This window comes from Paramisgurnus dabryanus, chromosome 1 (genome assembly GCF_030506205.2).
Source record: "Paramisgurnus dabryanus chromosome 1, PD_genome_1.1, whole genome shotgun sequence".
In the NCBI taxonomy this organism is placed as follows: Eukaryota; Metazoa; Chordata; class Actinopteri; order Cypriniformes; family Cobitidae; genus Paramisgurnus; species Paramisgurnus dabryanus.
The window spans coordinates 69,190,104-69,205,030 of NC_133337.1; the positions used below are offsets into that span (position 1 = coordinate 69,190,104).

The 14,927-nt window shown below is 37.0% G+C and overlaps 1 protein-coding gene across 2 annotated transcripts; it reads left to right on the top strand.

Moving 5' to 3' along the window:
- Positions 1-2,445: 2,445 nt before the first annotated feature.
- tbx6 (T-box transcription factor 6) lies at positions 2,446-8,869 on the top strand. Of its 2 annotated transcripts, XM_065257547.2 has the most exons (8): positions 2,446-3,219; positions 4,810-5,020; positions 5,185-5,452; positions 5,598-5,741; positions 5,873-5,943; positions 6,345-6,406; positions 6,597-6,867; positions 6,966-8,869. In XM_065257547.2, the coding sequence occupies exons 1-8, from the start codon at positions 3,150-3,152 to the stop codon at positions 8,644-8,646; spliced, it is 2,778 nt and encodes a 925-aa protein (XP_065113619.2). In that variant the 5' UTR covers positions 2,446-3,149; the 3' UTR covers positions 8,647-8,869. The 2 variants fall into 2 exon arrangements, with proteins under 2 accessions (XP_065113619.2, XP_065113618.2); XM_065257546.2 differs by lacking the exon at positions 2,446-3,219 and having other exon boundaries at positions 3,293-5,020.
- The last annotated feature ends 6,058 nt before the right edge of the window (positions 8,870-14,927 follow it).

Below are 14,927 nucleotides of genomic sequence, written 5' to 3' on the forward strand. Positions count from 1 at the left end.
TAACAAATGCAGATCTTTTCTGAGGAAAACCTGTTTATTTTCATTTTTGAGATGTTCAAATGTCACAGACACACTATTTGGTTTAATCATTTGTAAACATAATGTCAAATATGTTATTAAAATACATATTTATTTAACATTTTTATGTAATAATTAAACTGTACCTGTCAACATTATTCGCAGCACCTGGGTTACCGCGTGTTATTAGTTAAGCAGTTCTTATCTGGGAATAACAAACCTGCAAATGTTGCAACTGGCCAATCAGAAAAAAGAACTCCAACAGCTGTGTAATAATACTAAATGCATATAGAGATGATTTGTGGATAATAGACATGTCTTGAGTAACCCATAATCCTTCATCAGCTTTTTACAGCAGAGTTAACAGATTTAAACAGTTCCCCCTCATTACAGCTGATGTAATGTGAATAGAGATAGTGGTGCTACTGTTGTTACAAGAGGCACACCTGGACAATCATAAACACATTAGCTGCCATTAGGCCTTAGAGTCCCTATAAACTCTTTAGTGAACACACTTGGGTAGGTAATGACGTCCACCCCCTCCTGAGAAAGACAGGTGGGGTCGCACCTCCACTTCCTCTCTCTCCCAGCCTTACTTTTATCACAGCTCTGCGTAAATGAAAAACAACAACAACAACTACAACAACAATGTTAAGGTAACTCTGGAGCAGCATCATGGCAGTAGACCTGTCAGAAGGTCCAAAACTGGCCTTTATCAAGGTCATCTAAATGTAACTTCACATTAGCTATTATAAAACAGCTAGTTCCAATCCTTGATTCTGATTATGATCAATAGCTGTGCTTTATTCACGATAAAACGCGGTTATGACCGCTTCACCCAATGGTTCTATTTATCACTGCGCCCTTAGCAACTACACATATCAGTTTGAGAATGGTTTGTGGTTTTTATTTGAGCTTTCATGCATATTACACATTGGAATGTTGTTGTTCACGGTCGAGGAATATTTTTTCTAGCGGAATGAATGCTTTTATTGATTTAACTTCATGAAAGTTGCACTAATACATTTTTTTACTTAAAAATTGTGTGGTAACCGTTTTATAGAGGCAATAAGTAATGGCTGAAGGGGTTGTAGGCACTCCGCTTTGTGTCATGCCTAACAACACCCTTCAGCCGTTACTTATTCATGATACAGCACAGCCTCTCGTACCTTATTGCTTACTTAAAAAAATGTTGTCTTAAAAGTAAGGTATTAACAAATTAGTCTTTTATAGTACCTTTATTGGTATGATCAATGATAGATATTAAAGAATTCACTGAGATGATGCCAAAAAATCATGAAAATCAGTTTAGCAAAATCTTTTGTGAACCAAAAGCATGCAAAAAAAGCATCCTTGAAAGCAGGTGTTAATCTGGGGTTGTTTTTTAAAACACATTTTGATGTTGTGTCAGAATCCTTGTTTACCTTTGAGACCAAACTGCAGCAGTAAGACCAAACTGTGTGTTACAGGCGTCCACGCCTCACCACCAACCGAGAGCAGACATTGAACTGAACAGAGAGCAAATGTTGAATTAAAATAGAAATGTTACATACAAAATTAAGTCTATTTACCAACTGGACAATAGTAAGCTTTGTCCATATGTACTTTCCATCATACAACTTCACAAAGCATTTTCATTTTGGTCATCTTTTACAGCATCTTAAGCTAACTTAGTTTTGCTTAAATTTCCATGAAACCAAGATCCAGAACCATATGGAATTGACTCTTTTCTGAGAACGGACGCACTCTTGAATCATCATGCTTGTCTCCAACTTCTGTTACAGCTAATTTTGGCATTCGGCCATGTTTGCATTGTAATGTGACATTGTATATTTACATGTTATATAACTAAAAACATTTTCACTCAGGTGTTAAATATGTACAATTTAATCAGTAGGCCTAGAAATGGTATTTTATATTATTTTGAATCTGTCATCATCTCAGCTCCTGTGGCCTCATGGGATTGAAAAGTATTTATCTGATGAGCACTTCACAATCACGGCAAAAACAGTCGGTCACTGGGTATTTCTTCGTTTCATGAATACTGAACTGTAAAAAATACTTTGCTGCCTTAATTTTTTTGTTAAATCAATTCAGATTTACAAGTCATGTCAACAGAGATGAGTTGTCACAACTTGTAAAATATAATTGAGAAAATATAATTTTTACAGTGTGAAGATTGTGACATGTTATTCATTTTAAATACACTCTTAAAAATAAAAGTGCTTAAAAGGTTCTAAACAGACATGTAAGAACCAATCTTGGAAACATAAGCGTGGGTTTTACATGCTACATAAAAATGCAGCATTTTTGTCAAATCAAAATATGTTTTTAAATTTATTAAAAAAATTAAGTTAAACAATTTCAACTTGTTTTTATAAGTTATGTCAACTTATCACAGCCCAAAATTAAAAATAGCAAGTTGCTTTCACCGTGTGCATTCCTTGTTACACTTAAATTCTTAAGTTTAATCAACTTAAATTTACAAATAATAACTTTCTTGACTAGTTAGGAGTCGCTCTAAATTACTTGAATTAGCTTACGTTATTTCAACTTTATTTTTATAATTTATAGCAACTCCTCACTAATCAATGAGGTTAACATGAATTGATTAATATAAGTTGATTAAACTTAAAAGTTTAAGTGCAACAAGGATTTTTTTTCTCAGTGTAGGGTAATTCAGATGTGGGGTCTGTCTGTAAATATAACAGCTTCTTTGGATTTCTGTCATAGATTTAGTGGTACAACACTAAAAGAAAAGTTGGCCTGACAGTTTTGTTCATCCATTATCAGTCTATGTCTATGAGAAAGAGCTTGTATTTACTTAACACGTGTTTTAAGAACAATGGTGCAGGACCCAAGAGATGAAGCCTGGAGAAACAGAAGAAAAGGGAGGACGTGTGAAGACCTCACCATTTGGCAAATGTGTGAAGGTACACTCACCTATATAATACACGCAGAGACAAACGGAGAGGCATTAGAAGAAAAGATACAGAAGCGAACAGTCATCCTTTGGAATATTTGAAACGCAAAGGAAACCTTTAAACCATTTAAACAGCATTGCTTTACAATGAGTGAGGTGCTGATTTGAGAAACCAGAAAGCAAGTAGAAAAGGACATCCACCAAAAAAATGCTAGGTGTGGAAATGTATCCTAGTTTGGCTCTGGGACCACAGAGACTGGGCGACTGCTTTTACAGAGGTAAGAAAGAATTCATTATTTTCAACAGAATGAAAAACCCACAGAAGGAAAGAGTATTCCACTTGTAATAACAACATGCTTGTCAAAATGTATTGTGAATGGAAAGTCATGGCTTACGGGAGTGGGTAGGAATGATGTAAAGCAGAGTAATTTCAGCTGTGAAGTATTTATGATTCAGCATTAGTACCTTATTGCTCTTATAAAACGGTTACAACAGAATACAAATATTAAAGCCGTACAAATGTATCGGTGCAACTTCTATGAAGTAAAATTACCTTCTACTGAAAAAAATAGTCCCTGACTGACTGTGAACAGCAGCAGAATGTTTCACATGATGTTGCTAAGGATGCTGCACAGTGATACACAAAATGGGTGAAGTGGTCATAGCTGTGTTTTATCATAAGAATCAACACCTTTGTGGCCGGTTGCATAAACATAGCAGTGACGTTAAGAGTGCGTCTTAAGAATGATTCTGACTAACTAGCAATTAGTTAGGGCTAATCAGTCTTATTATTTGGATTTAAATTAGACCAATCTACCTTTCTATGTAATATACTTAAAACAGTTATGATCAGTCTTGAAGAAAAAAAATCATGACTAACTTTTGAGACTAGTCTTAAAGGTTTATGCAACCGGCAACAGGAACTAACTGTTTATAAGTGAGTGGGGTCTGTTGAATGCTTTACTCTGATTGGCTGAGAAATGTTCCATGGTTGTTGATTATTTTTCTGTAAACCGCACACCTGACCTGTCAAATTTCTTAAAAATAGGCACCTGAGCAATGTTTGTGACTCCAGTCCTTTGAAATATTTGAAAATAATGCATACCCGCATTATTACCACCTTGGGTGTCCATAATTTTCTTATTCAATGGCCCGTCGTCAACTATTCCTTACTTAAATTATATTTGATGATGAAGGGACAAATACATCTAAGCGCATCATTTTCAGTTCAAGTACATAAAGTACACTGTTGGATCTCCTTAAAAATGACTTCAATTGGTAACACCTAAAAAATTATTTCAACAACTCACTGGAAGTGAGAAAATGAAAGTTGATAAAAACCTTACATTTTACATTACGCTAATGTAAGCATATAATCTGTTTATACAACTGTTGCTTACCCCTCTGCACTGAATTTTCCAGCATACCTCCTCCAACTGCAATTATATGAATTTCTAACTAAATGTAGATCAATTTACAAATGCAGAAAGCTGTACTTTCACTTTTTAAGAATTATATGAATGTATTTTATAAGGTTATGTTAAATATGGTTAACACTTTGCAATAAGGTTGTATTTGTTAACATTAGTTAATGCATCACCTAACATAAATAACTGTATTGGCTTGAACAAAGATTAATAAATTATAAAAAAACTATATTGCTTATTGTTAGTTCTTGTTAGTTAATGCATTAACTAATCTTAACAAATCCAATCTTATTGTAAAGTGTTATCTAAATATGAATATTTAGTGTTGTTTAGAGATCATCAGTGTATTAGAAACCCATACATTTCCTTGTGCAATTCTTTGATAAAACACAAAATACAGGGGGCATCTTACTGTAGTTAACGCTGACTTGTTGCCTGTAGATCGTGAGCCGTCAGCACATGTGCCGTTATACCCAACAACATGTGACATGGCTGCTCGTGGCCTTCCTCCGCGGCTGCTGCAGCCGCCTCCTGCCACTGTCGAGACACCTGGGAATCCTCAGGATACTGTCAAAATGGAACTTGAGAATGCATCATTGTGGAAGCAATTCAGTTCAGTTGGCACCGAGATGATTGTTACAAAGAAGGGCAGGTGAGCGCATTTTATTGTTCATTAACGCTACTTCAATTAAAGAAACGCATGACTGACATCCTACTTAAGTCATTTTTTTCTTGACATATTGGCCATGCTACTTTATAGTGTTTATTTTAAACATGTACTTATTTTAATTTAAAAGTATTTATCTCTGTTCCCAGGAGAATGTTTCCACAGCTGCGAGTGAAATTGTCAGGATTGAACCCATCACTGCGTTACATTCTTCTTTTGGACATTGTACCTGTCGATTCCTCTCGCTACCGTTTTCAGGACAACAGCTGGCAGGTTGTAGGTGGGGCAGAGGCTCGGCTACCAGACCGCGTCTTTATCCACCCAGATTCACCTGCGACTGGAGAGCACTGGCAGAACCGAACCATATCCTTCCACCGGGCCAAGCTCACCAATAACACATTAGACGCACAAGGATATGTGAGTAATTATTGACAAAGCATTCATTGTATGTTCCCTTGTCTTTGTTTTTCATTAAAGTTTACACCATTGTTTGTTATTATTAAAAAGCTGTAAGTAATACTTTATAAAATGAAAGTGGTGTCAAACTCTCCTTCTTCCAAAGGTCATCCTCCACTCCCTCCATCGATACCAGCCACGCATCCATGTGATTGAAGCACGAGATGTGCTGATGTGGGGAAGAGCTCAGCACTCCTTCACCTTTCCTGAAACACAGTTCATTACGGTCACTGCATACCAGAACAGCAAGGTGCAGAAAAGACTAAAAACATATATAGACAGAATAAAATGTTCATCTACAAGCAAAAGAAACTGCTCTTTTCAATTGCAGGTTTGCTAAATGAAGAGTTCTTAATTTTTTTATATCTTGATTTTTCCTAGATCACTGACCTAAAGATCAACTCCAATCCTTTTGCAAAAGGCTTTAGAGAGAATGGAATGAACTGCAAGAAGTGAGTTACACACATAGTTAACAATTAAAGGGATAGTTCACCCAAAAATAAAAATTATGTTATCATATAATCATCCTCAAGTTGTTACAAACCTGTACACATTTTTATGTTTCGCTAGACATAAAGGAAGTTATTTGTAATCACGCAGGAAACAAAAGCACCATCGACTTCCATAGTAGGAAAGAAAAATAGTCAGTGGTGCTCAAAGACGGTTTGGTTACAAAAAATTCTCAAAATATCTACAAGTGTTTAACAGAACTAAGACATGTATACAAGTTTGTAACAACTTAAGGGTGAGTTAATGACAGAATTTAAATTTTTGTGTGAACTATCCCTTTAACAATAACAGAGGTGTTACAAAACCTGAATTGAGATTAAAATATTGTTAACAATTTTCCCAGACAAAGAGAGGCAAGGTTAAAGAGGAAAAATACTCCCAATCAAGAGGAGTCCCTGGATATTGGTGAGAAAATGTACTTCTGAATCGATATAACTCACGCAAGCAAGCACGCACACGCACGCACGCACGCACGCACGCACACACACACACACACACACACACACACACACACACACACACACATTTATATTGCCTATATACACAACCAGACAAATTAAAACATAAAATTTTTCTCTCTGGCCCTCTCTTGTAGAGTCATGTGACCCTTGTGATTCTACTGAGGTCCTCCAACAATCTGTGGAACTTACAAATTCTGCCCTGTCAATGATAAATACTGGCCTTCCTATCACAGGCCAAAACTTTCACACAGATGTACAATCTCTGCAAGAACAGACAGTCTCTGGCCAACCACTTGTCCTTAGTCAAGCATTTTTGACTTCTGAGGTGTCTGACATTCCCTCTTCAATGGAGAGTCAACAGCAAACAACCTCGGACAATAATGTAAACAACACCATGATGGATGGGTAAGACCTTTAATTTGCTTTATATATTTTCCACACTTAATGCCAAAGGTTGTTGTTTGGGAACATGCTATTTAAAGATGGCTCTATTTTTCTAACAGGTCTGGTCAAATGATGGACCTTCCTGCATACATGTCAACTTTTCCAACCACTCAGCTCAGCTCCTCAGTGCACCCATCAGTACCTATGCCTCAGTCATCTTCCATCTATTCTGGTGTGTCCTCCACACAGAATTCTGACCTTGAGCTTCCTCAGGACTCCACTACTGGCTCTCCACCCTCTATGTCCACATATTCATCTATACTTTCATCAGATTTTTCTTCTCAGATCTCCTCCACTACTTTACCATCATCTGCAACCTCTCCTCCAGGCTCTTCTTACCCTCCTCTATCTCATTGCACCTCTCCGCACCTTCTACCACCTTCATCATATCACTCTCTTCTTCCACCGGACCAGTGTCAGGACAACTTAAGTCCCCATACACCTACAGATCCAACTTTCCAGTCTATCCCACCTTCCTCTTGTCACCGTTCTGGGTTAACTATTGACCCTGCTCAAAATCAAGTAGATGAAGGTGGATTAAGCTCCTCCAACGCATCAACTCCTGTTGACCAAAACTCAACTCAAACATCTTTTCCCTTTCCTCCGGTGCAGTCCTCAAACGATCCTGACCCAACATCCCCTCCATGCCAAACCCTGCCCCAAACTGCCCTCCCCTTCCCCGCTGTGGCACAGTGCAACTCCAACCCCAATCTTACCCCATCTGAACCAAACATGACCCTAACTGCTTTTCCATTTCCTCCAGCACAGTCCACTCCTAACACTATAATGACTCCCTCCAATTCCAACACAACTGTCTTCCCCTTTCCCCATGTTCAACAGAATCATAGCCACCACCTCAATACTTATGGATCTACCCAAATTCCAACAGCTGGTTCTTTTACACTTCCACAATCATTACCTACTTCTTGTCTGAGCACTGTCACATCAGTTACAAACCCAATTTATCCAACAGCTGGCCCTTTTTCCCTCCAACCCACCAATGTTGTCCATCAAGGCCATATACAGGCTGTTTCCAGCACACTTCACCCTGCCACAGCATATCAAGTACCGGCATTCCCCGAATCTTTTCCCAAGTACAACACTCCTGGATCTAATCCTGGTCCAAAATCTCACCCTTCTTACCCCTTCTCCACTCACCTTCCATCTGGTCCACATCCACTTCAGAGCCTAACTCTGCCATCATCCAACTCAATTCATAGCGTTCCTAGAATCCCTAACACGGCCCAAATTCAATTTACACAGTCATATCCTAATCCCTCCCTCTCTCACATTCCTCCCCAAACAGCAAACCCTTCCCAGATCTCATCTCAGTCCTTTCCTCCCATTCAATCATCAAACACCTCTCATTTAGTGCATGCTTCCCTTCCAAATCCCCATGTTGCTCCCACCTCAGCCCATGCACAATGCACTGCCTCTTCAAATGCATACCCCGCTGTTGCTCCCACTGAGATAGGCACCTTCTCCCAGGTGAATTCTGCTGCCCCCTATCTACCAGATATGATACTGCACCCTTCTTTGCTCCCTCCTCTGGATCCTTCACTTTCCTCTTCTGCCCCACCCTCCATTTATAATCCCTTTCCCTCCTACTCGGTACGTCTTTGCCAGGACCCACGATCTTCCCTGCATTTACCCCTCAGGCATATTTATAGACAGCCACAGCATGCCCATGCTCATGGTCAGGGGTCTTACTTTGATCTTGGAGGAAGAGCTGTGTTCTGAGAATGAACAGAAAATAAGAAATATCTCCAAGGCGTGACCAAGATTTCTGCATTAGTGTATTAATACCTATAGTTCTAAAGAAAGCACTGCACATTTTGTTTAACCATCATTTATGATAGTGGAAATGTTTAAGTATTTCTACTGTTTGTAAGATTTTTTGTTTGTTTGTTTGTTTGTTTTTGATTCTGAAATGTAGCTACTGTAGCTTTAATCAAATCTTTAATAAACAAGGCTCTAAATGTTTATTTCTGCTAAAACTACAAAATAAAGTTTTTTTAATTTTACGCATTACACCTGACCACAAAACGTATTATTATTGATAAATAGGGATTGTGTCTAAAAGGCTATATCTCAGTAATTATACGATTTTAAGTCAAATTTCAAATTACAAATTCAATTAAATTACAGGTTATTTTTCATTTCAATAGGATCATTTTTTCTATAACAGATGTTAGGTAAGCAAGTGAGCCCTTTAGGATAAATGTCTCTGAATCAATCCCCTAATATGACATATACTCGTTTCAGGTCATACAGCTTTGACTAAAGAGCTGATAAATCTAATAATCACTGTATAAAGGTACCTCATAAGAAAATACAACAGGGGCCTTATTTATAAAGCGTGCATACGCACAGATTTGATCACAAAAATCCACAGTCTTTGACGTGAAAAAGTGCTTATGCCACGTCAGGGTCTGAGTAGATGTCCGATTGCTGCAAGTTTTTAAAATATAAGCCATTATTGCTGCTCTTTTATATGTCTATGACATTAATTATCCATCGTTTAAAGGCAGAGATCAAGTTCAAGATCATTTGCGATTTATAGATTTCACATCTGAAAGAAAGGGGTACACGCGGTTTCTGTGCGTACGTTCGGTTTATGAATCACATGCATTTTTGATAAATGATTAAGATCAAATGTAGGATGGTTTCTACGCAGCATTTTATAAATGAGGCCCCAGGTCTTAAACAGGCTTTCAAGGTATCAAAATCACACCTAATGATTTAAAACAAATTCAAGTTACGTTTAGACTAAACCAAGTGCATATTTAGTGCATACAGTGTAATTCTCTGTAGAAATTTACTCCGAAGTTAAATCAGTTCAACAGCACTTCAGGGGGAATTTTTTCCTCGACACTGCCCAGAACAGATTTGGGAAACACCAACTTTAACTGCTTGGATTTATCCATGAATTCAGTTACAGGAAGCTCAAACAAGGGCCTTAGCAGAGTCGTTCATCACAATAATGTAGTAATCTTTTAAATAATCTTTACAAATGTATCTAAAAATAAAGATGTAGCCTAGTGTTTAGAGAGTCTGGCTTATAGCTGAGAGTTGTTGGTTCGAGGAGATGGCGACTGTGGTGAATTTGAGCAAGGCACCTTAACCCTAATTGCTCCTCGGGTGCTAAAGGGATAGCTCCTTTCTGGGATGGGTTGGGCTGGAATGCAGAGGTCACATTTTGAGTATCCATTACATGCTTGACAAAGCATGTCACACTTTGCATAAACCTATTGAATTTTACCAAATGTACTTTTTTGTAAATACTTTCTTTTCATTCAAATTAATTTTAATTAATTTAAAATTGTGTTATTTGCAGATGTGCCTTTAATTTCTGGATCCTTCTGGGGTCACTGTATGTTCTGCAGTTACTGACATTTGCTCATGATCAGGTGTTGAGAGTGGGTGTGTTAAAACTGAAGAGAGTCATTAAAGTCAAGGTGACAATTTCCTCAACTTCCTACTCCACCTTCATTCTTTTCCCCCTTTCCATTTGGTGATAGACAAATGGCGCTTTTCCATTGCATAGTACCCCACGGTTTAGTTTAGGTCGGGTCAGCTTACTTTTGGGAGCTTTTCCATTGGGTGCAGTACGTAGTACCCGATACTTTTTTTCGTACCACCTCGGTTGGGGTTCCAAGCGACCCGAGCTGATACCAAACGTGACGCGAAAACACTGTAGATCACTGATTGGTCTGAGAGAATCGTCACGTCATCGCTATAATGTAAATATTAGCTTTAGCTTACTGCTAGCTTGCGCTGTCTCAAGCAAACATGTTGTTATCTGTGTTCTGCTATAAGTTTCCAAACACCGTTTTAGCGATGAAAAACATCCGCAGCTTGAGAATCCGGGACACCATAACAGTTTTTTCCAGACTTGCAGTTTGTGGCGGCACATTCGCGACGTGCACGTCCGCATTATATACGCTTAAATGCAACTTGAATGAGGCTCAGCGGAGCGCCGTCGACTGACGCCACGGGTCGGGTGTTTGAACAGAAACTGTCATGTGAGACAGAGGTAGTTATAAACGCGATGTGCAAACATCTATTTGTGGTGGCCAATTTTAATTTTGTGGCAGACTGAGAAATAAATGAATGTATGGGAATGTACAACAACGCTCTCACGTGTATGATGTCACAGCAGTAGGCAGCGTAAATATAACGACACGCCTATAATCCCTCCCCCTCCGAAGTGATACTAAACTCGATGGAAAAGCTAACCACGCCAAAGTGAGGTGAGCTGACCCGACCCAAACTAAACTAAACCGTGGGGTACTATGCAATGGAAAAGTGCCAAAAGAGAGGGTTTAAAACAAGGTTAGGTAAACAGCACAACACTATAAAGAACATATAAAGACACTTTAAATGACTGCAAATTATTGTCTGATTTGATGTACTTTAATTTAAAAGTTGTAGACAACCAAAGCAAATTGTACTGGATATTTCATTTTTAAAACCCCACGAAAAACTATTATAATACATTATAAAATGGTCAAACAGTGCTGTCACTGTGGCAGTACCTTTTTAAAGTCCTACAATTGGGGGCATTTTTGACCTTTTTTTGACATTGTATTATTTGACAGCTAATGTAATTCATCTGATCAACACTTTATGGGCTTCATTCACTTCATTCATGCACTGTATGGTTTTGAACAAAGCCACTAATATTTTAAAAGGGATCATGTAGCAATATTTTCACAATCAATGTCTTAGGATTGAGGTAAATTGCGATTGTAACCCATTTTCAGTTCTATATAGTAACAAATAAGAAGAGGACAATTGCATTTTTATCCATACACACTATTTAAGTACACTTAGTAAATGTACTATTTTTACACACAATTTTTTTGTACTTAAAATAGAAAACATTAATCTATAATATAGACTACTAATAAAGTGTATTGATATATTCATATGGTAATACTTTACAAAAGGTTGTATTAGTAAACAAATTAGCTAACATAAACAAACAATAAACAATATAGTTTTTCAGCATGTATTTATTCCTATTATTAATGTTTGTTAATGTCAACGTACAACACAGTTATTTATGTTAGTTCATGGGACATTTATGTTAACAGTTACAACATTTGATTTGTATAAATGTACTAATAAATGTAGATAATTATAATGAACTAAGATTAAGAAATGCTGTAGAAGTATTGTTCATTCATAGTTCACGTTAGCTATAAGTCATTTACTAACTGTTAACAAATACAGCCTTATTATAAAGTATTACTAATGAATTGAAGTATTGCTGGTGTTTAGTATACTAGTTTAAGTGCACTGAAGAACAACCAAAGTAGAACTATACTTAAAATAAGTGTATTTGTAGTGTATAACTTTTACTTTTATTAAGCACTAAAAATAACCATGAAGTATAAATGTTTGGTCTGATATATTTCAAGTACATTCAACATTATTTTAACTTAAGATATCAGTATTGAGTCAGATCTGAATGCGAGTTTGAAGTTGTTAAGGAAGAGGAGCAATTTCAGTGTTATGGACATGACATTTGCAGTCAAAACCTGAGATATGAATTCACAGAGAATTAGGGCTGGGACAACGCGTCGACGTAATCGACGACGTCGACGCAAAAAATACGTCGACGCAAAATATGCGCGTCGATTCGTCAGACCCAAAAAAGCGGCGCAGTAGTAGCAACGCGGGTTGCTTCAGTCCACGCCGGTTTCACACAGCAAGGGTGAGCAGTTATGGCAAGCGAAAAGGGTCATATTAACGCAATAAATGAATCGCGTTTACATCCAAACGCCGTATTTAACGGCGTTTAAAACAGAATTTGCGCCGCTAAATACGCCGTCGGGATTCCAAACGCCGTAAAAACCGCGCGAAAATCGGCAACAACGCCGTTATTTACGGCGTTTTATAATCCAATCAATGACGCCGTTTTGAGACGCCGTTTGTCTTGCCATTTACGCCGTAAATAACGGCGTTATCTTCTGTCAAAGACGGCGTAAAAAGCGGCGTTTGCTAGTGGTATAATGAGCCCCTCCCATCAATTTCCACAGCCAGTAGGTTTGAACCGTTCTTACCCAATCAATGATGAACTGAGTCAGGCCAGAGCAATTCATACTGATCATCCATGATGAAATAAGTGTTTAAAGATTACATGCATGCGCAGCATATCATAAATGGGCAGCAAATTATAGTTTTTTTCTCTAACGTTACTAAGATTAAATATATTACTATAGTAGCTTAAGGAAAATACTGCATCTCTGTATCATGTTAAAATAGGAGCGGTAATAGCACACCAACCTCATTTAAGGTGTCCCAATTATTAAGTAAATACCTCGACATTAAGTAAGGGGTTGAAATATTTCACAGCTTTGAGTAAACATGAAATCCCACCTGGTGTAACAGAGCCCAGATCAACTGTATAAGTCGATTAGTTATGAACCGTCTCAATTAGCCTGGTGGTTAGAGCATTCGGTTCAAATGTCGAAGCTGCTGCGGTTCAAGTCCAGTATGGAGCGGATTGAAATTCTTATAATTTTGTTTTGTTTATCAACATCGCTTATTTTTTAATGAGACTGTCAATAAGAAAGGAACGCATAGAATAAGTATAATATAGTTTGTATATATAAGTGATATTTCAAAAATATGTTATTTATCATACGCAAAAGTTAAGGCTACTGTCCACCGACATATGCTGTTTGAAGACAATTGTACGATTTTTGGAATGAAATACTTTTGTTGGTATTGCTTATTTCTTATGGATCTTAATCTCCATACATAAAGCCGTAAGCCGTGTGAAAGAGAGAAAGAAAGATGGAGAGAGAGCAAGCTGTGTTTACATGTGTTTGTAAGAGGCTACAAACTTTGTATAATAATATAATGAGAATATTTATAATATTTATCTGCGGCAATAAATAATCCATTTGAAATATATCAACATGTATTTATTCATTTGCTGGATGGTATCAGCACTAAGCGAAAAATTACTAACACTGAACTGCAATAAGTAAATGAACTAGTGTGCCCCGGCTATCAGTGGTTAATTCGGTCTCTTTTTCTATTAAACAATTTTATTAATTCACTGTATTTATTTCTATATTTGTTTTGGAAATGCTTTATTTTATCAAATGAATCTGCATGTTTTTATTGATTTTAAAGTTTGCCATTTAAATGGAACGGGCGGACTCGCAGTATTTCTGTCATGTCAGTTAAACTTGATGGAAATATGCGGTCCAGCAAAAAAACTAAATATTTTTAGATCATGTAGGCTAATATTTTAATTATTAAGTGTATTTGTTAAATAAATGCATTATCTGACAATCAGCATTTGTGATGGGACGCATCTTGGTTACTTTAATCATTTCCGTAAGTACAAATTATTGCTACAACATGATATTTCACACATCGTATGTGCTTCTTATTTTATAACAACAATATATGGCCCTTTTCTATTCTAACACGGAAGGTTCTATTATACAAGATTTAAATTTTTAAAAAGATAAAAAATGTGATTGATTGAGTCTGTGAAGAACTGACATTCATAAAACCCAGCCCTGGGCTGAAGTTTAATCGATCAGCGCTGCGGATTATTACTGCAAAGTTTTGAGATTTTTCAAAGAATAGCCATTTGTGTAATAGTTTTAAATATCATTGCATAGAGCATTTTGTATTATCTAGCAATTGGATGGAAATGTGAAAATATTACTCGTGTATTACTCGGAGAGCATTAGAATATAACAAAATATGTTTGCAGTTACATATTAACAATGTCATAGTCATGTATATTTATTTACACTCTTGTGAGTTATTGACAACAGCAAAAATATTCTCTGTCTAAAACATTTTCTTTTAACATCACGTTTTTTCTGAAAAATTGTACTTTCGTCACTGCTCTCCCCTAAATAAAATCCAAACTTCATTGAACTATTTAAAAAAAACACAGCAGACTGCTCACAATATGGATAATTTATGGAGTCCACCTGTTTAAATACTGTTAAAATACATGGGTTATTATTGTACAATAAAGT